This window comes from Microtus oregoni, unplaced genomic scaffold (assembly GCF_018167655.1).
Source record: "Microtus oregoni isolate MIOR12 unplaced genomic scaffold, Mior012 000035F_ref0000213, whole genome shotgun sequence".
Taxonomy (NCBI): Eukaryota; Metazoa; Chordata; class Mammalia; order Rodentia; family Cricetidae; genus Microtus; species Microtus oregoni.
Window position 1 is genome coordinate 7,956,967 of NW_024543094.1, and position 25,698 is coordinate 7,982,664.

Consider the following 25,698-nt stretch of genomic DNA (forward strand, 5'->3'; position numbering starts at 1 on the left):
TGATCTACAGCAAGACTGTCTCAAAATACATAAACACTCCCAACCAAGAAGTTATCTATAATTGATACCTGCTGGCAAAGGAGAAATGAGTTTTCTTCACTGAAGCCTCACTTGGTATACTAACCACACTTCAGGGTAGGCCCCCTGCCCAGGAGTAGTAAACCACAAATAATGAACTCAAGGGTAGTTTTTTAGACTTTCTGTCTCATTTTGTTGTGTTTGGGCTTTTCTTTTTTTTCTTTCATTTTTTTTTTGAGGGGGGAAATCTTACTGGTCTTCTGCTTACATATTTTGGTTTCTGATTTTCTGTTATGTTTTTAATGTTTGTTTTGTGGTTTTGGGTTTTTTTTTTTGAAAGATAAAGAGGGTATAGAGTTGGGTGGGTAGGGAGGTAAGAAGGATCTGGGAGGTTTGGGGGTAGGAGAGAAGTGTAATAGGAATGTATTGTATGAAAACTTTATAAAAAATAAAAAAACCAACCAAACAACCAATCCATAAACCAGCTTAATTTGTGCATGCTTTGCCTAACACAAAACTTACCCATGTTACTGAGAATCATTTCGTTCTGTGTTTAATTAACCTATTAAACAGACTATCTTCTTATTGAATTATTTGGTACTCAGGTTTAAAACCCAATTGATTGTAAATGCAAGAGTTTATTTCTGGATCCTCAATTCTTTCTCATTGATTATCTCTCTATCTATTTCTATTTTGTCTGTATTTATTTATCCACCCACTCACCCAACCAACTACTCAACATCTACATTCATCTGTAGGCCACTGTCTAATTTTTTTTTCATTACTGCAGTTTTGCTCTAAATTGTAAAATCAAGAAGTATGGTATGATGCCAGGCAGTGGTGTCGCATGCCTTTACTCCCAGCACTCGGGAAGCAGAGGCAGAAGGATCTCTGTGAGTTCAAGGCTTGGTCTACAGACATAGTTCCATAACAGCCAGGAATTTTATAGAGAGAAAATCTGACTCAAAACAAAACAAACAAAAAATCAAAAGCAAAGAGAGGTATTGGTGTGGGAGTTCCCTCTATGTGCTGTGATCACCACTAATGAATAAAGAAACTGCCTTGGCCTGTTAATAGGGCAGAACTTAGGTAGGCGGGGAAAACTAAACGGAGTGCTGGGAGGAAGAAGGCGGAGTCAGAGAGACACCATGGAGCTGCTAGAGTCAGACATGCCGAATCTTTGCTGGTAAACCACTCCCACATGGCCATATACAGATTAATAGAAATGGGATATATTAATATAAGAGTTAGCCAACAAGAAGCTAGAGCTAATGGACCAAGCTGTGTGTTTTAATTAATATAATTTCTGTGTGGTTATTTTGATTCTGGGTGGCAGGGATGAACAAGTAGCCCCCTCCTAGTACAAGATATGGTATGCTACCTTTATATTTTTAGCTATCATGCAAAATAAGTGCTTCATTATGACATCTTCATACACAAGTACCACTGTACTGTGATCATATTCCACATTTTCTCTATTCTATTTCAAGATCATGTTGGCTACTAGGAGTCTTTAGCATTGTTTCCAGGATCAGCTTTCTCCATTTCTACAAAAACAGGCTGCTAGAGGTTGGTGGAGATTATACTCAATCAACAGATCCATTCTAGTAAAATTAGTATTTTCATTAAACATTCTAACTCATAAATATGAGCATCTGATATACTTTTTTGAGTAGGTACAGTAACCTGAGGGCTTTGCAATATTCTGGTTGAGTCCTCTTGCACTGAGCTTCATCCCAGCATCTCTATATATACACTTTGAAACAATATGCATAACTTTAGAAAATATTTAAAACAATTCCAACTTATCAATGGATTAATCATTTATCAATTTATCAAACTCAATTTACCAATTAATTTCAATATAATATTCAATTCCACGACTGAAAGTTGTTTTAGGATAAATATTTCTATATATCCATCTATAGATAGATATTCCATTTATATTTACATTTTTCTTAACTTTCAAACAGCAACTAAGTCATAGACAGGTGTCAAATGCAGTCAATATACCATTTTCCTTTACTTAATTTGATATTGAGTTAGAAACCTCATGCCTTATAAACCTCAAGTAATATCAACGGGGGAGGAAATATGGGAGGGTTTCCAGCAACCAAGAATAATTTCCTCCATAAACCAATTAAACTGTCAAAATCTGAAAACAGATACATTTCTTCAATGCAAACTCATAGCTTATTCAGCTTCACCAGCTGTCCTGTTACAAGTTTTGCAGTGATGGATCTAGCTCAGATTCCCACATCACTTACACTGTCCTCTCTCAGGTTCTTTCTGCCTGAAGCAGATGAACCTTAAAGGTTCATTTACTCTCAAGACACCGTAACTTGTAAAGATGAAAGGCATTTGTGTTCCTCAGTATAGGTGCCTGATGTTTCCACAGGATTGGGTAAAATTGATCAGCTTTGTCAAGAATGAATCTGCTTTCCTTGTGCAGCACATTATGTGGAGCAATACTTCACCCACTGCTGCTGACGACAATCCCTCCGATTCCTTCCCTGAGGATTCTTGACTGTGAAACTTCTCTTTTGCCCTTTGCAATGAATACCTGTTTTGTGGGAAACTATGTTTTTTTTTTTTTTTTTTTTTGGTTTTTCGAGACAGGGTTTCTCTGTAGCTTTGATGCCTGTCCCAGAACTAGCTCTTGTAGACCAGGCTGGTCTCGAACTCACAGAGATCCGCCTGCCTCTGCCTCCCGAGTGCTGGGATTAAAGGCGTGCGCCACCACTGCCCGGCTGTGGGAAACTATTTTATAAATTCTTATTCACCAACTTTTCAATTTGCTCACCTTATTAAATCTCAGTAATTGAAGAGTTTCCTATTTGACTTAAAATGTTATCTGTTACAACTGTTACTTTGGTGCACAATTTGTCCCCAGTTCTCCCAGAAGGAACCCTTTCAAAATATCTCTCACTTTCACATGACCTCACAAATCTTTGGTTGGTTCCTTAATAATATTTCAGGGTCATTTTGCACATACTTCATCCCAGCTTGGAAGTAAGCTGTTTCTTGAAAGAGGTTTAAGTGCATTTTATAGGAATGAGTTATTTATAAGGTGAAATGGGGTTAAAAGCTATGCTAACTGCTACTGGAGTATAGCTGTTCTCAGGTCCTTTCAAAGAGAGCTGAGGAATGCATAAGATACATTCATCCATGAACAGAGGATAATCATAGTTCTCTCTTTCCTCTTTGCCTCTTTCCCTCCCTCCCTCCCTCCCCCCCTCTCTGTGTGTGTGCATGTGCCCACATGCATGTGGACATGTGTTACATGGATGGGAATGTGCAGGTGTGTCTATGTGCACACTCATGCCAAATTTAGAACAAAGTATTAGACGTCTTCCTCTACCACTATCTGCCTTACTGCTTTTCTTAAAGCTCTCTCACTGAACTGGATGGAAGTGGACATTTTTACCTAGACAGAATAGCTAATAAAGTTGTGGAATTCATTCTTCTCCATGCACTAATGCCAGGGTTACAGACACACATATCCATGACAAGCTTTTTATGTAGGTGCTGGAGATTTAAATTCAGGTCATGCTTGTAGAGAAAATACTTTTACCCATTGAGCCTCCTACACCCACATTTTTAAATCTACTCGATACATGTCAGAAAACACAAATTCACACTAACACACAAAACTGAATGCAATACCAGAGTTAACTGTACTTTCTGCACCTATAGCCAAAAGCCAGTTTCTTCATTTTAACCATTTATATTTATTCTTAGTCTCCTTGCAAAAAGCAGTCTCTTCCACTGCTGCTAAGTCCCCTATTCTTCCTCCTATCACTTCATTATCAAAGCTGGCACAAGTCACCTCACCATGGGAATACTCTTCTCCCACCACCTAAGCTTTCATACCCACAATGCCCTGCTCCTTCATTCTGACACCCTCCCTGCTTGCATACTTATACAAACACTCTAAAAGGTTTGACAGTGCCTAGTCACAGATGCTGACTTGAATGAAGAGTGGAAACTTCTCATTCTTTATAATTCTTATTAGTGATTGTGCATCTATGACCCCACATGGATTTTTTTTAAAGCAAACCCTTTTGTGATCTATTTGCACAGGTTTCTGAAAAATAGAAGTTACATATCTTGTTTTGTTTATATTTACACAGTTGCCTTTACTGTTTCAGATCAGAGGCAACTAATCAGCAAAACATTGAAGATTTTTATGTGTGCACATATGTATGGAAGTAAGAGGACAAGCTCAGCTACTGTTCCTTAAGCACCATTCACCTTGGGGTTGTTTTTGAGACAGGCTCTCATTAGCCTAGAACTTGCCAAGGAGGCTAGGGTGGCTGATCAATGAACACCAAGAAACCACCTGCTGCTACCTCCCCAGTCCTTAGTGGTGAGATTATTAGTATGTACCACCAAATCTAGTTCTTTTTTAATTTGGGTTCTTGGAATCAAACTCATGTCTTCTATATGTTACCAACTGAGCCATCCGCTAGCCCAGAAAACCTTAGCTGTGAGCCTTGTGAGTGGATCTGAAAGGACATCTGTTAATAAAGGCTCCTTGCTATCACAACATCAAAGACAACCCCTTGAAGATCATTCAAATCCAGAACATATTCTCTTGGAACAAGCCCATTCTTTGAGGATGTTGTGGGGATGAGGCCTGATAAGTTTGCAGAATCAAAAAGTCTTCCATGACTGACTATATGTTGATGAGTCCTTTATTAAATGAATATAGTCCTCATAGAGAGACAATGTTCAGAACAGACTCTTCTTGCTTAGCTGACACAGATGGCTTCAGGCACATGGGCGCAACTGATAGAATGGAATATTCTGAGTTTTCTCCCAAGGGCTAAAAAAAAACTCAATGTAATCCCATCTGTATTGAGGCCCATAGAAAACCATTAGGCATGCCACTGTTTCAATTCTATGTGCTTTCTCAAAAATCTGAATTGTCTCAATACAATGTGGTTTTGAAACATACATATCTAGGTTTCAGTAGAATAATTAAATATTGAATTAATATTAAATACTATGAATACACTAAAATTTGTAAGAAAAGAACCATCAAGGACTAATAATAAAAAATGAGAAATTACACATAATACAATCTAAATTATACAACAGTACTAATGATATTTATGAAAGTTATAAGCATAAACATCAAGCATACAAATTTGTACTTGTATTGAAATACAAATAACACAAAAGTTACACAAAATAACACAAAATAATATACAGCAAACAAACAACAACAACAAAAACAGTATATAGAAAAATACAAGAAAAAAAACTGAGAACTTGTTGATAGTCACAAAAGATGGGTCAGGAACCTAAGTACCTACGTTAGTATATTTTATACACTTATACGTACTAGAAAATGCTAGTTAGAAAGTATGCTGCACTAGAAAATACACTCTGGAAGACTCTGTGCCCTCCTGCTAATCCTGGATACTTAGCTGAGGCCCCATTGATTAAGTAGTACTGTTAACAGATACATTTTTTCAGTTTTCTTTTCTGAGAAAAGCTCTTAAGTCTCCAGACAGGTTTCAAACAAGCTACGATGCCAAAGCTGGCCTGAGCTCCTGATCCTCCTCCTGCAACGTAGCTGAGGCTTGAGATGAACTCCTGATCCTCCTTTCTTTACCTTCTAAGTGCTGTACTTACAGGTGCATGGCATCATACTTACTTTTGTATTTATTCTGTATTTTAAAAAATGTGTACAGAAAAGATATATTCAGGGGAAAAAGAGTCAGGAAAGAGTCATTTATATATTCCATTCTATCATTCATTCATTCTGTAAGTATTTGCTGAGCATTTTCTAAGGGCCAGCACCAAGCTGGTAGAAGGACAGAGTACAATGACCAGAGAGCTGAGTTCAGCTTCATAGCCTCGCTTCTGTACTCCTCCACAGTCCAAGGCTACCACTGAGTAAAATTAGGGAAAAGATCAGCAGAGGTGAGAATTTTGATAACTTCCAGAAGGCATGACTCCAGGGTTAAGGGCTTCAGACTCAAATCTGATAGTCTCCTGATGGTAAGAAACATTAACCTGCAGCAGACACTGGCCTACACCTTAGCAAACGCAGTCTACCCACTGGATTCTTTCTTAAAGTGCCAATCAAATACTGTAGAAAGGAAAAATGCCAGAGTTACTACACTCCGGTTCTGAGACGGGTCCTAAGCGAGAAGCACAGGGTCAGAGTTTTTATACTCAGGTGCATAAGTCAAAGATCCAGAAAGGAAGGTATAAGGCTTCTTTTCTTCGAAAAACAAAACCAAAAATAATCAGTTTAAGGATGTTAAGGAAGACTCTTACCTGCAGAGACACCAGAGGACAAATCCAAGCCCACAGTAAGGGTCCAAGCAGATGGCCACTTCTCTAGAAGGGTAAAGTTCACACTGCAGCTTAATAGAACGGCAAAAGGCACTGGTGGCTGCATGAGACATCTGAAAGACAGAAAGGCAGTAAGAAAATAAGTGTCTGAATATCCAGCATCCAGTGACATCTGGGGGACAACATGCCCATATTAAATTTGTTTGTTTATTTATTTATTTATTTATTGTGTACGCATTGGTATTATTGTAACAAAGCAACTTGTACACTTCAACATTTAAAATGAGCATCGTTTCCTTCCAGTGAAAACCAAAAAACTAAAAATAAAAAAAATTAAAAATAAAGTTACAACAGAGAATGTGAACTCCAAATAAACCCCTACAGGTTCTTCTGATTCTCCCATTGAGTGGTAGGGCTCAAGTCATCGTTAGGAGAGAATTTTATTTTAAAAGTGTCATCTTAAACTGCAAGGATGTCTGTTAAACATCACAATTAAACATGCCAAAGGAGAAGCCATGTTGTCACAATGCCCACTTACCCCCCCAGACACCTCAAACCCACCCTTGCTGACCTTCTAACCCCCCCTTTTTTTCTTTTCATTAAACAAGAGAAAGTAGACAGATACATGTTGGTAAATGCTAACTGTCTGTATTCATATAGACACAGTGTAATCTCTGAGCCCAATATACAGAGAAAGGAAAAAAGCTAGAATTCTATGCACTACTACACAGGGGCCTAGCACCCTCCAGCCTCCAGCAGAGCCAAAGGGGCTGGAGGGCTTTTCTTTTTTCCCACAGAGCATGGTGGTGGTGGTGTTGAATCCACAGTTCAAGACAAGAAATGATAAAAATGAATGTAGAACAGAGTAGTGGAGATTCTTTCTTTTCCCATTGTATTTTGCTCAAGACATTTCCCCCAAAATAAGTTGAGAACCATGGTATTGAGAAGCGAGACCTCAGAAACAGGGCGACTGAGCACAAGAGGGATTGGGGACGGGAGGGAAATGACTGCAACTTGCTCCCAGGGACTGGAGAAATTTAAAAAATAAAAAGAAAATAAAAAAAGAGAGTCAGAATCCATCAGTCTTCTGTGCTAGTTATCCTCGCCTTCATCCTCCTCTCCTTCTTCCCCTTCATCATCATCTTCATCTTCTTCACTTTCATCTCCTTCTTCATCAATATCTTCCAAGCCTTCTTCTTCTTCATCATCATCGTCATCATCTCCTGCCTCTCCCCCTTCATCGTCCATATCAGGAACCAAATAGTACTGCAAGGGGTTTGGCCAAATGTCATCTTTGATGACTTCTCCTAACTCATCTGCACCTGCATCAGAGTGGTCAGTAAACCAGGTAAAGAAGCTCTCTGGCTCTTCGTGTTGTCTCTTCCTGCTGGCCTTATTCTATGTTTGACTCAAGCGTTTTGTCAAATCCTTTCCAGATTTCCATTTGATTTCAGTGGACTTTGAGGATGGGTCACCACTCTCATTCAGATGAAATTCTTTGGAGAGAACTTTATTTTCAAAGTAGGAATTTTCATCAAAATAAAAATCTATTCTGTAACCTGATTTAATGTCTTCAAATTCTGTTACTTCAACTCTGGTTAAATAATGCAGAGCTTCTTTGTCTTCCTCCCCAAGCAATGCAGACACTTGTGGATGGTTGACAAATGTGGTTACCCAAAAATTTGGGATTTTAGCGATCAATTCTGACCTCTTCTGAAAAAACGGTTGGCGGAGTTTGTTATATTTTTGTTCTACTTTTAGTATTTCCTCACTTGCTTGTTCATTAAGTCTGTCTATTTCATTTTGTACTTCGTCAATGTGTTCAATTGCTTCTTGCTGTTCTTTTTCTCCCTTCGGCAGGCCGGGAGAGGCAGACTTGTCCTCCAGTTTTGGGGACGGAGCCGATTTGGGTTTCTTGGACTGAGGCAGAAGCGCAGACTGCCATTTCGGGGCCATGACACAAGGGAAGTGGCTAGAGGCCAGAGGCCAGAGGCCAGATGTAGAGAGCAGGAAGAAACTTGCAGGAACTCCCATATTAAATTTATGGTAATTCAAAATAAATGCTTCAAGGATACTGTTAGAGACAGTGACAACTATGGCAAGTTTGAGTCACATTGTTCTGGAAAGGTAGGTGCTGATGTTCCCATTAGCCTTCCTACTCTCCCTCCTTTTTTGAGGGTGTGTGGGTAATGGGTTGGGTATTAGGCATGGTCTCACATGTGTTACCTAAGGCAGCCTGGAACTCACTACAAAGCCTTAACTGGCTTTTAACTGTGGCAATCCTTCTACCTCAACCTTCTGATTGTGTGGATTACATGCACAAGTCACTACACTCAGAGGGCTTCCATTTTGAACAAATAAACCACACTCAAAACTTCTTGACCCTCCTTGTAACTCCAGCAGTGAAAACAAAAAATCTTTGGATGTGAAAAGCAGATTATACAAACAGGGATTCTTGTGTCCATAAAACTGCCTGCAGGTAGATAAAGAAGGTAGAGGCTTCATGCCCACCTCTGCAGTGGAGTCTTGGCCTTATTATTCCCTGAGGTTCAGGGACTCTTACAGCACCTGTCCGTGATATACAGGTGTCTATACTTCACAGCATGGAATCCCATTTTTAAATAATAGTGGCTCAGAAGTGAGAAAATGTGCTGAAAACCATGTTAGGGAGTTTTGGAAGTAAAACCTTAACCTTCTTCCTGACCCTCAGGTCCTTATTATATATGACCATTCCGCAATGAAATGGCAGTCTCTATGTAGTATGGAAGATGGTGAAGCTCTTTCTTTGTAATCCCTTCCCTCTTCCCATCTCAGACTAGATCGTGTACAATACGCAAGGTGACAGATTCTGAAACACCACAGATTGCCTCAAACAAAAACATTGTTTTTCTGAGAACTTAATAACCAAGTCGACATCTGAGAAATCAAGGAAGCATAGAAAGCTGTATCAGACATGATGGCTTAAAATATGTGACAAGTTATATGTGAAGTAGCATGCCACTGCAGTGCTAATTTATAAACAGAACCAGTAAAGAACACAAGGAAGGAAATCCAACCCATTTATTCAACACTTCAGCGGAAGAGATAAAAGAAAGAAGGATGCAGATTCCTTTGATTGTCAAGTGTCATTTCACTGTCAGAAGTTCTATTCAGGGAAAGGCTGTATTAATGGAACTGCTTCAATGAATTCATCCCAGTTGTAGAGTTACTCTAGAATGCAAAATATATACAGATATGTGTGTGTGTATGTACATGTATTTTCATTGTCTCTCTCTCTCTCTCTCTCTCTCTCTCTCTCTCTCTCTCTCTCTCAAATCCATACTATCTGCTTAATGGGGAAACAAATCTATAGTCATACCATGTTCCTCTAAGGTCCTGTCACTCTTTGAATCACAGTTACTAAATTCTCCTACCATGCACTCAATGTGAGTAACCAAAGCAGTCTTTACTGCCTGGATGCACTGGAAAGGGCACCATGCAGAACCAGAAAATAGCCCTCCTGTTCTTTGGGTAAATGCTGCCATGCTAAGTGCTTGCTCTGTCACTCTATAAGGCACCGCAGTTGGTGCTAGGGATTTAAACAAAACAGTAATGTAGGAATCAGGTGTGGTACACTGCTATCCAGCCCTTGGGCAAGGGGACTGTTGCAAGTTTGAAGGCAGTCTGAGCCACACAGTCTCAGATACAGAGAGATTTCTCTATAAAAAAAAATAACAAGTAAGTATGGACCTGCTCTCAAAGAGATCATCATGTAGTGCAAAGTTCAGACATGGGATAACTATAAGATTTGCCAGCACTTTGCCAAACTTGATTGACATCAGAGAAAAGGGTTTTTCATATCTTCCTGGCTGGTAGCTAAGGAGTCTGGTAGGTTTTGAGAGTAGTTTTAACACATGATAAGAGGATAAACAGGTTAAGAAAAAAACAATACAGGGAGAAAAAACACCCAAACAAAACAATACTCCCCCCCCCCCCCCCCCGCGCCCCACACACACACCCTCTATCTCTGCTAAGCACATTCCAGTTTGGGGCCTGAATTAGGAGTGTGTTCTGAAATGAAGTGTGAATTCCTGATTTTTACTAGATAACTTCAGACTTGGATAAAGAAGTATTTTTTCCCCAGAGGCCAAGCAACAAAGGACTCCGAGAAGCCCCAAAAGTATTTCTCTGAACCTATGTGCATCAGATGTGAGACAGCCTCAAACCTATGTACTACTTACTTTGGTTGCATTGTGAGATAATTAGTACACAGCGTGACCTACGCAGATTGGTCTTTCAGAGTCATTTTGCTTGGCTGAGGTTAAGTAAGTGTCCTTTCCCTGGGTAGATACAACTAAGAGTGCACAGGACCATTCAAAGTTTACAGCAACACAAGTTAAAATGGAACAACATATTCTGTTTTACATGAACCCTGACAGTCCATAGCATGAATGACAGAGAAAACACCCATGGCTTTTATGGTATGCAACTGAATGTTTTCATCCAAAAGCTAAAATTGAGTGACAATTTCTTCCAGAGAAAAATGATGTCTTTGCTACCCTATGGGACTAAAGAGGCAGACATTAGTGCAGAGAATATGCCAGACAACTTCCCCTATCCCCCTGTGCATTTCAGCCCTTAAAACATATAGGGTCTCATTAACTGATACCACAATATACTTCTCTTCACATGTTCATCATCATATTATCAAAAATTGGAAAAACATTTTAGGAGTTTGAAAGAAAGTCTAGTTATCCATCTCTCTGAGTATTTCTATGGTGTATAAATTAACTTGAATCACCAGAAAGTAATGCACACTATCTTTTCATGTGGATGTATTTTTTTTAATTAAGATTCCCACTTCCATGCTCCATGAAAATAATCAGAAGTATGGGCTTTTATGTTTTTATTTTGGCTCTGACAGGAAGAAATTCGAAGCTCACTTAAGGATAACAATAATTAACTCATCATGGTCTGAGAATATTTCTTTTAGGAAGATATTTAGGTTTTGTTTTGTTTTTGCTATTGCTGTTTTTCTGAGACAGGGTTTCTCTGTGTAACAGCCCCAGCTATCTAGAACTAGCTCTGTAGACCAGGCCAGTCTTGAACTCCCAGATATATGCCTGCCTCTGCCTCCTGAGTGTTGGGATTAAAGGCTTGCACCACTCCACAGGAAGTTTTTTTTAATTATTTAATATTCATGATAATTTGATATGCTCTCTAATTCCACTGAAGAGACTAAGTCTGAGAGCTAACTAACAGGTAACCAGCTCAAAGTGTCCCAGTTGGACTCAAAGGCAAAGATGGAGAGGAAAAGGCTTCCTGAGGCTTTGGACCCTGAGGGACATCTGAACTTTGAGGATGCCGATTCCAGGTAACATCAGAAGTTCTACTCTTTGATAGCCAAAAGATTCTCACTCTAGCTTCACCAAGCAGCCATCTTTCAGTTTATGATTATGCTCATTTGATAAGTAAGAGAAGGCAGTACAAAGATGCAGAGCAGAGTAAGAGTAGAGAACCAGCAAGCAAGAAGATTATATATAGCATTCTAGTATGCAGTAAGACTGTGACAATTCAAAAAATATTGTTAGAACATGCTAGGTAAGGGCTGTACATTTAAGTCATACCCCCAGCTTTCCCAAGATTATTTAAAAATTGGCTCTCATGTATTGAAAGGTCACATATGTAATAGCTTCTATGAAACTAATATCACATGAATCTCCATACATCACAGAACATAATCATACATAACAACATTAGTGGACAATCAGAGCATGGCTTGTCTGTTGTTCATCACTGGTCTGCACATTAGGCAGACCTGTCTTCTCACCTTTACACCAGCTAGCATTCCAGTTGTGGACACACTAAAGTCAAGGTAAGCCAGCATGTCTGGGTTAGAAGGTTTGTAGATTTGGGCAGGCCGCTTCTTTGGCAAATCATCTGCAGAGGAAAACAAAACTATCAGTCTACTTGCCTATACTAAAGACCATAACAAACAAATGCACGTAGAAAGCCAGTCCAAGTGCTGACCTGTGTCCAGTATGAGGGGCCATGTCCTGACATCTACAGCTGCTGCTGCCTCTCTGGACCGTAGCAATTTACAAATCAGTTGTGTTGTCATAAGACAAGCAGAGCGACTCACCTGAGGAGAAGAGACAAGAAGGGAAGGAATGAATATACACCAGAAATGGACACATCTGGGAGGTGCTCATCCCTTATGTGCCTAGTGTTTCTCATAGATTAAAAGTACACAGCTTGATTCCCAAGAGCTAGCTGAGGACGTGGAGCTGATCTAGCTGGAAATGTCACTCTTGGTTGAAGAGGATGACCTTTTCCAGTAGTAGAAGACCATTCTCTAGGGTTTCTCTCCTGCTAGAACTTCCAAACTAGTTCTTGAGAGCTACCTAGGGTATGACAAAGCCATACACACCCAGAAAAAACTCAGAGGCTAGGTTCTTCTACTCCTGTGATTAAGTATTGTCCTAGCATTACTCTCACACCCAAGAAAAACATCAGAAGCTTCTTTCTCAGCATGTGCTATTTGACAAAAGCTACATGAGCAGATCACTGTAGATATTTTCTAGCAGGAGTGTCTTCCTTGGCAGTGTTCCCACATAGCTACCAAGACAATTCACCAGAAGGCTAAGACTATTCTTGGCTTCTTAGGATTCTGCTTCCCATAAGAGAAACACATATGCTAGTCTTTTTAACTTTCTTATACATAAAAACAAAGTATACATATATACGCTAAAAACAAAGAAAATAACCTTCTAGATTTAGAAGGAACTTGAAGAAAATGAAATTTTTTTTCCCATTTAGATTGCTTCTTAGTGTTTGGTGATGATGCCTTCTCTATGAATCCAATCTGAGGCATTTTCAGTGTCAATGCACTGCTATAGCTGCTCCCAGCTGGCCAAAGCTTCCATGTTGCTCAGCTTAGATCTTACTCCCAAAGTTGATGATAAACTTCCAGGAGGCAGACTATTTCCAATTCTATTACTTTCATTGCAAACCCACATGTACAGCACAGCTAGCAGCTGCCCCAGGAGACTTTAGGTCTGTGAATCACAGCTTGCCACTGAGCACAGGCAGATGAAAGGCCCACAAGCTCCTACCCAGGCTTTGGTTACCTCTACGATCATCTTGACTGTAGGCAATGTTGTTGCAATATTCTGTGGATGTGGAGGTCGCACGGTGATTGGCACACAGCCTGCATACAGGCAACCATAAAACGCAGCAATAAGGTCTATTCCTACACAAGAGGAAAGCAGAAAAACTCACATGTAGCCAATCACATTGCTTAATGACCACCACTGCTCTTTCTCAGTGAAAGTTCTAGTCTAGGAAAAGTCAAGACAGTTAAGCAAACAAGGCCTTTAAGAAACTCCTTCTCTGCACCTTTTGGTAAGTCTCAATAACTACTTTTTTGTGGCTTGTTCTTCAAGACAGCTTAGTTGTTTCATTTATATGTCATTTCTCTGGATAACTATTCAATAATATGATTATGCCTAGGAGCTGAAAACTTAACTACTCCAGTATGAACTACCTTAGTAACTTATTCAATTGTAGATAAAAAGTTCAGGTAGGCATTGCTTTAAGCCTCTGAAGCAGTGTTAACATGTATCTTGGGCCATGTGAGTGAGAATAACTAGAGGAAAATGAGCCTGGTGAGAATCTAAACAGATATAAAGAAAATACTAGACAGTAACCCAGAAACTCTTCAAGTATAGTTGCAGGCAACAAAGTGGCTCTTCCCATCTTTGTCCTTGTTACCTCTCAGGGGTCATGTCTGATCCTACTGCTTTACCTGGAGGGTAGACTAATGCCACGTGGTCTCCATCCTGCAGGTGGCCCCTTTCCATCAGCATCACTGCTATCTTCTCTGCGCGCTTGTGAAGCTGAACACAAGTCAAGGAGTTTGCTATTGTTCCCTGAGCATTGTAAGAAGAGGTTGTTAGAGATATCTCACCATAGTAGACCATACACCATATAATCCATTTGCCACAAAATCTCAGGTCACTGGGTTTTGATATGGTCATAGTTTTGAACCATAATTATAATGGTCATATTTAGAATGTTTTCTTCATTTTCTCCTACTATATCAAAAGAAAATTAACTCTTCCTCCTTAAAAATCAACAACTGTCAATAGCTCTCTAGGCAGTTGAAGTACATTTTCCTTTTCTAAAGATTTATTTATTTATTGTATATACAGTATTCTGCCTGTGTGTATGCTTGCAGGCCAGAAGCGGGCCCAAATTCATTACAGATGGCTGTGAGCCACTATGTGGTTGCTGGGAATGGAACTCAAGACTTTTGGGAAAGCAGGTATTGGGAGAGCAGGCAGTGTTCTTAACTGCTGAGCCATCTCTCCAACCCTCAAGTACATTTTCATGTAGATTTTTAAGTATGTAAAAACAAAAAGAAAACATCTTCAGGCTAAAAATACCTTGAAAGAGCCTTACCAGGAAAGATTAGTGCAGGATAGGAACTGAGAAAGACCAAAAGGTATGCCACTTAGTATTTACATTGTGAAGAAAAGAATGAATAAAGTACTATAGCTAGACATGCAGGTATATGCCTACAGTCCCAGCACTAGGGAAGCTGATGCAGGAGGATCAAGAGTTAGAGGCCAGCCTCAGCTATTTTGCAACTTTGAGGATATCCTGTACTGCTCATAGTAACCTGTCTCAAAAGAAACAAGTGTGTGTGTGGGGGGGGGGAGGGGGCGGGCATGTAAACCCTTGTCCACAAACTACATTCAACTAACTTAAAAAATTTCTGATACCACACATAGCTCATTTGCATCAATCACAGGTGTAAAGACCACTGTCTACAGCTACTTTCAAACAGGCCTTTTTAAAGCAGTAGACAATTCTGACTGGTAGTTTATGGGGTAAGGAAGACTAATGAAACTGAAAGTGAAAGTGATTGTGAACAATCGTAATATCATAAGTGTATCATATTCAAGCAAATAGCTTTATATGATTTATATGATATGAGGAAGTGCAGAAGAAGGACGCCGGAGCTTGTAGGACTCATAAGGAAACACAGTGAGCTTCAAGAGCAGGTGCTGAAACTCTCCCAAAAAAGAAATGTGTAAAAGTGAGATCCTAAAGGAGCTGATAGGAAGAGCTACCTACTATGTGGAAAACAGCTGCATGGACTCTGGACTGTTAGGGAGCAATGTCTGGAAAAACACCCTGCATTCCTATATACAACGTCCCAAGTCACAAACACACATGTGGATGGAAGTGCAGAAGAGTATTTTATGATGCATTAAGATTCATGCACCAGTACCTCATATTTAGCAAAAACATGCATAGTAATTTCTATGAGGACAAGTTGTTGTCTCTGATGACCAACACAAACAAAGGCATGGCAGGGTGGAGTCACCCAGGAAACAGCCAAATCAGTCTTTAGACATCACTGATGCTATGACTAGTGTTTTAAATAGAAGAGATGCTTGGCTTTCAAGTCTCTAAATTATCCTTCTCCTCCCACACACTTTTCTTTACATCATAGGAAGATTAAAATAAGAAAACAGAAAGTGGCATGTAAAGTATACTAATGAGAAAGAAAGCGGAATGCAACAAAGATGCTGAGTAGGAGTAGGGGTAAGCATATGAGATGGTGTGAGTCTAAGAAATAGAAAAACCTAAAATTTGGTGCCTTCAAGATTAAGCATTCCTCTGAGCATTTACTCATGGACATGTCTGTCAGCATGAATTAAAACACACAACTAACTAAACCTAAGGCCCATTGATTGAGCTTGGGGAAAGTGGCTATGGGGAAAAAAATAAATAGCACGGTTGATGGTAAGGCTCCTCATCAAACCCACTCTTGACATTGGAGTATGACAGTCTCTTTATAAGGAAACACAGCATACCCATGGTCATACACAGGGTATGAGCCTCATGGCATACGAGCAATATGTCTCAGAAGAGAGTTGGCAGAATTAGTATATCTCTCTGTCCCTATTGAGAACATCTACCTGTTTTGGGGGAGTCCCTCACCATCCTATTGTTATGGTATGCCTGTCTCTGCCTAAGATAATTACAATTCTCTAATAAATTTTCTTCCACTATCAGAAGAGTTAAAGTGGATCCCTATTATAATTTGGATATGGTCTGTGTTTTCTCCAAAGCACCATGGGTTAAAATTTAATCTGAACTGTGAAATATTAGAATGTTAAAACTTATCAAGACTACAGTGTTTAGAGGTAAAGCTTTGGGGGCAGAAAGGAGGATTATTACATGATGTCTTTAGAATGGAACCTCCATGGTTGAGGGGTGGTGGGTTTCTGAGAAGGGAAGAGACCAGCACACAGATATTCACAGCTCTACTCTTCTCCTGTCACACGAAACTCTGTATTGTCTCAGGATTCTGTCAGCAAGAAAGCCATCACAAGATGTGACCTCTCAACTTTGCATTCCCAGAACTGTAAGCCAATAAAAGCTTTTAAAAATGAAATGATATGCCTCAGAGACTTTATTATAGCAACAAAAGTAGGCAATACAACCACCTATTAATACCTTGTTGGAAGATAAAGATGATTCTCCTCCCTTTCTTTGGTTCTGAGATGTGAGAAGCTTGGAGGACTCACAACCAGCAGTCAAGAATTTCTTAGAAAATTCACTTTAATTTTAGTTCCTGAAAATTCAGCTTTTTAACAAAATGTGATATTTAATTTACATGATGTCTTTTATCTTTTAAAGTTATGAAATAACTTCCAAAATATTCTTTACCATTTTATGGGGTTAATAAAAAATTAACCCATCATACTCTGTGATAATGGCTCAGGAGAAAAACACACTTTATGGGAATTAGGATCTGGAGCCAGCATGTATAGAGACTTGAAATTCATCAGTACTACCCTCAAGTCCCTTTAGAACTTGCTATGTTGGAAAGACATAGACTATGATAAGTCTGGCATCATTTTTTTTTGCTGGGCTTCTGTGATGAGGTGACCACCAAATGAGTAACTCTCTTGCTTGGAAAGAGCCATATTGAATAAACAATCTTCACCTGAACATTGGAATCCCTCACTGGGGTCACTAGGGATGTGATGTGTGTTGAGATCCCTCTTCCCCATATCTGAAGAGTAACTCACAGCAGGCTGGTAGCTTGAATGTCAAAATAATGATATGAGACATTATTCTATTTCTTGCTTTTCCTCCTTCCCTTGTTAAGTGTGACATGACTCCACTGTATAATGGGCATACAATGTGACACAAATACATTACCACTTGCTCTTTAATAGTCTTGTGTGTTTGTGTTCATGTATGTGAGGATGCATATTTATACACATGCACATGGAAGTAAGAGGGCAACCTAAGGTGTAGTTCATCTATAAGGGTCTGTCTGCCCCCACATTTTTTGAGAAGCGGTCTCTCAGTGTCCTTGAACACTGGGATCCACCTGCCTCTACTTTCCTAGGGCTGAGATTATAAGCACTTTATCTCTCTTCCCTTGTATATATATCTCAGGGATTGAATTCATGTCCTCATGCTCACAAGGTAAGCATTCTACTGACTGAGCTCTCTCTCCAGCCTCTATTCAGTTAGAAGATTTAAATACTACCAGTTTTCAGTGACATGTTTTGTTTTTCCACACACTACTTGTTAAGAAAACAAATTCCAAGTGAGTGTTTCCATGAAGTCATTTAGCCTCAGGTAACTGCCATTATTTTCCGACATCCTCAGCAATATTCAAGGGAAAAAAAATTTCTATTCTGAAATCACTTGGGAAAAACAGATTTCTAGGTAAAGTTATTTCATCAAGTTAGAACAATCTTCTAATATAACCGTGGGTGAGTTTTCATTATCAGGATGATAGTGCAAAGACAAGTAGGGGTCAGCTTCCATTCTAAACACAAGAAATTTCATTTTTACTGACTGTGAACTTGACACTGTTTTAAAGTTTTATTTTAACAACTAAAACAGTTAAGGAATGAACAAAAGGCCAAACAAAACTCATGCTTTGAAATTATAAAGAAAATACTCCAAATAAGGAAACAATATGAAAAAATTAAATGAGCTGGCTAGAGTTCCTAGTAATAACAAAAAAGGATATTCTGTATGCTTTGAGAGGGAAAGTTTTCCACTGTTAGTGATCATTTTAATATGCAGTATTCCAACTTGCAATCTTGCATACCTCATACCTAATTACTACAGTTGCCATGGATGCAAGCACATGAATGGATACTGAAGGTAACAATGAGAAACATCCTCCAAACTCTGAAGTTATATGTTTCAATCATATTAAAATACCCATAATCCAAGAAAGATGGTATTATTAATTGTAGAAAGCACTGGAAAGGCTGTAGGTGACATATGAAACATGATGGTCCCCCAGACATGTCACAAGAAATTCATTATGAAAATGAATTCCCATGTTACTTTGTACTCTTTCTAATGGTGCATTTAGAAAACATGACTACACATGTAGCCTATGTCGTCTTTCTGCTGGACTGAACAAGACAGTGATTTAAGTGTAAAATGTACTATAGTGAGCATGAGATATTGTTGCTATGTCCCAGGTTGAGCACTTTTAAGTTGTTCCAGGTGCAGATAGAGGATGCAGGTGCTTGACTCTGAATCTTTCTGAAGACACTGTGATCCTTCACATCTCAGAATTAAACTCCACATAGGTCAAAGGAGAGTTAGGAATGGGTCGCATATAAGAGGAGAAGGCACCCTTGAACCATACATTTTGCATACTAAGCTAAAGTAAATTTATTCATGGCTTTGACCTCTACAACTAATTTTATGTATCTGATTTTCTGTTATTTTTGTTGAAATGACTTTAAAATATGTGAATTATTTTCCAGTAAACATTTTACTATAGATTCAATGTTTTCTTACAGTAAATGACTAAAATCACAGGACTTGAAGGCCTGGATAATGTTCACAAGGTCACACAGATCGGATGTCAAGCCTGGTACTCTGACATCACTCCAAGGCAGTGTCTGAGGTGTTTTCTTCATAGATATAAGCAGAACAATGCTGATTTCACTATTTTGTCCATGAACACACTGCCATCAAGTCTGAATATTCATGTCTACAAGGATCTACTTCCTCATGAGCTTAGACTTAGACTTTCACAAAGTTTGAACACAGGTATTTATCCATCTTACAAAAATGGGAGCAAAGTATTAGGCAATGTTAAAGGGGGGATTTTAAAATGAATCAAGTCTGACTGGCTCTCTAAATGCTGACAGTTTGCTCAGGATACCATCACTTTGGCAGTGTTAGGGAAATTAAATGAGGGAGAAAGTTCTCATTAAAAGATGTTAGAAGGCACTATGCTCAAGGAAAAGGAGGTAAGTTACAATTAAGGCCATATATGCTAGACATAACTTGGGAGGCAATATTGGAAGAAGAAGAGCCATGGAAAAAGCTTTGGCCAAGAGGAGCTTACAGGAAAAACACTATATGAAGAGAGCCAGGAGAATCTAGGAAGAGAGAAGATTAAAGAGAAATGTGAAGGAAGATGAAAATGGACAGTTGTGGAAGTAAGGGGAGTCATGCCTTTATCTATAGACTGAAGATAGATTCATTAAAAAGGTACTGAGCCACATAGCTAACATAGATCAGAAAAATGGGTTAATCAAGATGTGAGAGTTAGCCAGTGAGAGGCTAGAGCTAATGGGCCAATCAGCTTATAATTTATAGAGACCTATGTGTGATTTTCTTTGGGGCTAAACTGTTGTGGGGTACCGGGCGGGACAAAACCACAACAAAAAGCAGGCCCCCGTTTGTGTTATACAGACCTAAACAGAGAACTCTCAACAGAGGAATCTAAAATGGCTGAAAGAGACTTAAGGAAATGTTCATCATCCTTAGTCATCAGAAAAATACCAATCAAAACAACTATGAGATTCCATCTTACACCTGTAAGAATGGCCAAGATCAAAAACACTCATGACAACTTATGCTGGAGAGGTTGCAGGATAAAAGAAATAGTTATATTCTTAATTTTATTACAAACCAACTTGTTTACATGGGGACCTTGGGAGAGGGTTGAAGGGGAGAGGAGAGGCAAGGAGGGGAGCAGAAAAAATGTAGAGCTCAATAAAAATCAATTAAAAAATAAAATAAAAAAGAATATAACTATTTCCTGCGACTGTATTCGTTCTCTACTGTAGATATCATTGACCTCTCAGTTTTGGGTGAGAAATACTGAGAAGGAAGTGAGAGCATTGACAAGTGTGTAGTTTTGCTTTGCTCTCTGCCTCTTGACTGCTGATGCAGTGTGGTTTGCTTTCTCAAGCTCCAGATGCTGTGACTTTCCTTCATAATGGTGAACTGTAACCTTTGAGCAGAAATAAATCCTCCCCCATATATTGCTTTTGTATTTTACCATAGAAACAGGAAAAAGAAGTCTTTGAGAGTATATAAAGAAGGTGATCTTCCAGAAAAAAGTTCAGACTATTAAAGCAAGCAGTTAGGAAATATGAGTTCTGGAGCTCTGGAGCCTACCCGACAATTGAGCAGTGTGTATAGCAGGTGGTCTGGGGTGGTCTGCGCTCTCCACTGTAAGACCTCTGACAGGAACAGGAACTGGAAAGACACAAGGATGTTAGAGTCATGCCACTGAAGTCTGGGTTAGGCAATATCAATATTTAAGTAAAAATGAGCACATTCTTTCCTACACAGAGGCATAAGGATACAGTCACATTTAAGAAAAAGTCAAGCAAATATATCAATAACAGATGAGCAAATCCTGCAGTTAATTAGAATTCAATGCAACTGACTCAGACCAACAGCACCAAGGACTGCTATTGTATCCTTGGTTAGTCAAGTTTTCTACAAGTCAGCACAAGGAAGAGGAGAGCTATCTCCTTATAGATAAGATCAGCCAGAAGATGCAATGTTGATTTCTGTGATGTTTAGAAGAGAATATACAATCTAGCTTACTTAAAAAAATTTATTAAATATGTGATTATAGAATGCCAATTCTCTGCAATTACTAAATGCATCTTATTTAGTCTGAAATAAAAAGGGCAGCTTATTTCACATGAAGATAAAGGAAATTTCCACATAACACCCTAACACCTTCTATTAATAGAAATGTACTACATGAGGACAGTATGACAATCAAGATCTTTTTAATGAACAAATTGCTATATGTTATTACACTGGCAATATTTAAATAATGGGCCTACCTTGGGCTGTGAGAATCAGGGAGTCCTAAGTATTGTCAGAAATGAAGTGTTACAGTGGGACTCAGAAATACATAGGCAAGTTATGTGCTTTGCTGTGTGGGTGGGGAGGTGCTAGATATTTGTTCCTTAAGATGCATTAAGAAGATTAACTGTTAAACCCCAAAAGACAAAAACTGTGCACCAAGGCCACTGTGAAGCAGTGTGGGTTTCACATCAGGGCTGGTGGGGAATACTTAGAAACAAGTAAAGATCAAAGGTTTCCTAATATTTGCCTCAATCCTGCCCATGTTAATGATATCACTTCTTCATTTCTGTGCCATGATGAAACTTCCTAAAGCCTCATGTACCCCGTAACATTCTCTCCTATAAACCTATTAATCTCCACTGTGAAATGGGTTAGCATCACCAAAGATGTGAAATCAGTAATAAATATGGAACTGACATAGTGAGGACTTGGGACAGTCATTCTGTGATTTTACAAATAGTTAACACAGCTCTAGAGTCAAGGGAATAATGTGAGCTCTGACCTCGGTTCTCACCTTCCGGGCCTGGTCATTGTCCTCTATCTGACCCAGGTCTCTGCCACTAGCTTGAGCAATCCTCTTTCCAGACACCAGGTTTCCCACCATCACAGAGGCGGGGCCAATTTCTGGGGAAAAAGAGAAGAATAACCTTAAAGACATAAGTGAAATTCTTTTTTACAGGACTCTTAGTCAATTAATGAAGAATTAACCTTGGTAAAACACTTTGGAGGACACAGCTTCAAATCACTCTTAATATAAGATAGCAAAGAAATCATTGATGTGTCTGTGATGGTCAAAATGAACAAACCTGAGTGAGGTTACACAGGAATGATGTTTTCATCACAGACAACCTGTTAGCCCTCTGTGACTGATGCTTCTACTGTATAGCATTAAGCCAACAGGTGATATACATTCAGATGTGACTGTAAAAATGGTACAGAAGATAAATATAGGATATAAAACCAGGAAAGACTTCCGTATTATACCTCTTCTTGTTTTCTGATATTAGGACCTGTAGAGAGGGTTGACACATTTGCCTATTGGGATAGATGAAGGGATATGATAAAGAATCACTTATTTATAGATTTTACTGACCAGTGAGGTTTGCAATTTTCCATCAGGCCTACAATGAGACGTAGAAGAGTAAACCCAGAAGCCACTAAAAATAAAAGCTTTTTCTTTTCACTTGACTGTTACAAACTCAATGAACATTCTTAGTTTAGGACAGCAGTTTGAAAGAGAAACATCAGACATGTTTCTGATAGCTTCACTTTTTCAATTATAAAAAAGGAAGTTTCTTTTAAAAATATTTTTCGCAAATTTTTTATTACATTTATTTATTTGTGCACGCACACGCACTCATGCCATGGTATGAGTGTAGAGGTTAGGGGACAACTTGCTAGAGTCAGTTCTCTCCTTCCATCATGTGGGTTCTGAAAGTGAAATCAGGTTCAGGACTGGCATCACGTATTTTATTCACTGAGCCATTCTATTGGCCCGGAAATTTCTTAACTGCAGAAACTAAAATTTTTGACTGTTAGAAGCCCTAACATGCCAATTACTCAAATTTTTCATCAAATGAATACATACAAACCAAGGAATACATATTTAAAGCGAAAGGTTAGACATTCTAGATCCCCCCTTCTACTGTGTGTGAGTGAAATGGAGGAGGTATTGAGGAGAAGAGGAAAAAAGATATTTAATAGAAGAATTACAGTATAAAGACTGAGAAGAGGGATTGGTAGGTAAAGGGCTTGTTATGCAAGTGTGAAAGTGGAGTTCAAATCCCCAGAACTCATAAAACACAAGGTGGGTATGGAGACTGCGATGAGGGTATGGTACATGCCACATCATGTTCATCTATCTTTTGTTTTAGCTATATGTACCAGCCTCTCTGCTATCAAGTTAGCAGGAGATTTCTGTTTCCTAATTTACTACATTCTGACAATAAATGCACTGACAAGTGTATGAGATTTAGTAGTATGTGACTGATTTATTAGCTATGAGAAGCAAGCCAGATAAAAGATAATGTGTTCCTAATATATCAGACAATGAGACACAATCTCAGTCGCAAATAAATAGAATTCCTCATGTTTTAAAGTGTTATTACATAGCCTACCATTTTCATTCCTAAATGAGCCATATAAAACCTGCAAGGGTGAATTACGCAGAATCTGTACACAGGACCATACCCAAGGGATGTATGCCTGGTCTAGGGCTACCAACAGGTGACTGAACATTACCAATCCCAGTGGAAGTGATATCCAATAAGAAGGGCACACACCTCTTTTACCCACATTCTCTGTACAGACTACCTGAGGTGACTGCACTACTTCAGAAGAACTGCTACACTCTAGCCATCTGGGTGCAAACAAAATCTTGTGAGAACATACTGCCTGGAGTGCAGACCATGTGGAGAACATGAGTATGAAGATTACCAGTATTCAGAAATGGAGCTCCTCCCAAGCCTGCTATTGACAGACACAGCTTACAGAATCCACTCAAGGCTATGTCACAACACGAAGGGTTATTGGCATACCTGGCTGCTTCTGCCGTGGTTTAGGTAAATTTGTGACACAGGTGTGTGGGCACATCAGGACATTACAGGGGTGGAGAGAGCCCTCTAGGAAAAGCTGCTTTGTTTCTGACAAATGGATGCCACCAAGTGGAGTTTTGGGAAGGGTATTTGCTGGTACCAGGGCCAGGCAATAAACTCCAACTTGATGTATACTGTCAATTGCCTGAAAAATAAGAAAGAGACAGTCATATTAAAATTGGTTCTAGGGGCTGTACAGATGGCTCAGCAGTTAAGATCACTGACTGTTCTTCCAGAGGACCTGGATTCAATTCCCAAAACCCACATGGCAGCTCACAACTGTCTGTAACTCCTGTTCCAGGGGACCTGACACCTTCATATAGACATACATGCAGGCAAAACACCAATGCACATGAAATAAGTAAACAATTTTTAAAAAGTAAAATAGGATCTATAAACAGATATAGTACATAGTGTATCACTTAGAATTTTTGTTTGTGCATCCATGTGTGAGGAGGCCAGAGGACAACCTCTGGGGTTGGTTTTTACGTGCTGTCTGCTGTTATTTATTTATCTTTTTGAAGAAAGTATTTCTTTCTGGCTCAAAATTTGCCAATTAGACTAGGCTGGCTGGACAGTGAGCCCCAAGGATCTGCCTGTCTCTGCTTTTCCATCACAAGAACATACCACTGTGCCTGCTTTTTTTACATGGCATCTAGGGATTGAACTCAAGTACATGCACAGGAAGTACTTGACCCACTGAACTATAATCTCCTATCCTCTTCGTTTTGAGGGTTGTTTGTCTGTTTTTGGTTTTGCTTTTTGTTTTTGAGACACAGCCACATACTATAGCTCAGGCAGATCTTTAGCGGGTGGCAATTCTCCTGCCTCAGCCTCTGAAATGCTGAATTACAGGAATAAGTCACTATAACTAGCCTTCGTAAATAAATGCATGCACAAAAACCTTGTCTATACCCATAAAGGAAAAATTAGTCACAAAAGAAAACTTCATTTTCTCCAATGGAGCTTTACTTGGTATATAAACTACACTTTGGCCAGCAGTAGACAGCCAATACAAAATGAACTCAATGGTATTTTTGAAGGTTTTTTTTTTTTTTCCTCATAATGCTTTGCTGGGCATTTTTTAAAACCATAAAGGTCTTTTGTTTATATATTATGTTTTCTAATTTTGTGTTTTTATGGGATTTCAATGTGTGTGAGTGTGTGTATCTCTGTGTCTGTATGCATTTCTTATGCTTTTTCTTTGGACTTTTTTTGTTCACTTTTGTTTTCTATCTATCTATCTATCTATCTATCTCTTTCTCTCTCTCTCTCTCTCTGTGTGTGTGTGTGTGTGTGTTTAGTTCCCATTTGTTTTCCAATGAGAGAAAGAAAGGATGTGGCTTTGAATGCGTAGGGAGTTAGGGAGGATCTGGGAAGAACTGTGGGAGGGAAAATCATGATCAGAATCTATTGTATGAAAAAAAACTGTTTTTGATAAAAATTAAAATTATAAAAAACCCAGACTATTATACACAATATATATTATAAAAGTATATATCATATGGACAGTGCTCTGGGTATATGAAAGTCAAACAAAGAGATGGTTTTCTCACTATAATAAAAAGGTTGCATAAGTTCACACAGGGCTATTGGCAATTCT

The 25,698-nt window shown here is 39.0% G+C and overlaps 1 protein-coding gene and 1 pseudogene across 6 annotated transcripts in view; both read right to left on the minus strand.

The window, feature by feature from the left end:
* Nucleotides 1-25,698, minus strand: part of Dip2c (disco interacting protein 2 homolog C) — a 366,894-nt gene that overhangs the window by 39,931 nt on the left and 301,265 nt on the right. For 3 of the 6 annotated variants that reach the window (XM_041630651.1, XM_041630649.1, XM_041630647.1), the window contains 8 exons: nt 24,039-24,240; nt 22,016-22,125; nt 20,791-20,871; nt 14,117-14,240; nt 13,440-13,561; nt 12,340-12,451; nt 12,140-12,249; nt 6,313-6,443 (listed from right to left, as the gene is read on the minus strand). In XM_041630651.1, coding sequence (XP_041486585.1) covers nt 6,313-6,443; nt 12,140-12,249; nt 12,340-12,451; nt 13,440-13,561; nt 14,117-14,240; nt 20,791-20,871; nt 22,016-22,125; nt 24,039-24,240 — 992 coding nt within the window. Of the gene's footprint in view, nt 1-6,312; nt 6,444-12,139; nt 12,250-12,339; nt 12,452-13,439; nt 13,562-14,116; nt 14,241-20,790; nt 20,872-22,003; nt 22,126-24,038; nt 24,241-25,698 lie in introns of all 6 variants that reach the window. The other 3 variants (XM_041630650.1, XM_041630648.1, XM_041630646.1) reach the window with 1 other exon arrangement.
* On the minus strand, nt 7,423-8,286 carry LOC121432594 (annotated as a pseudogene).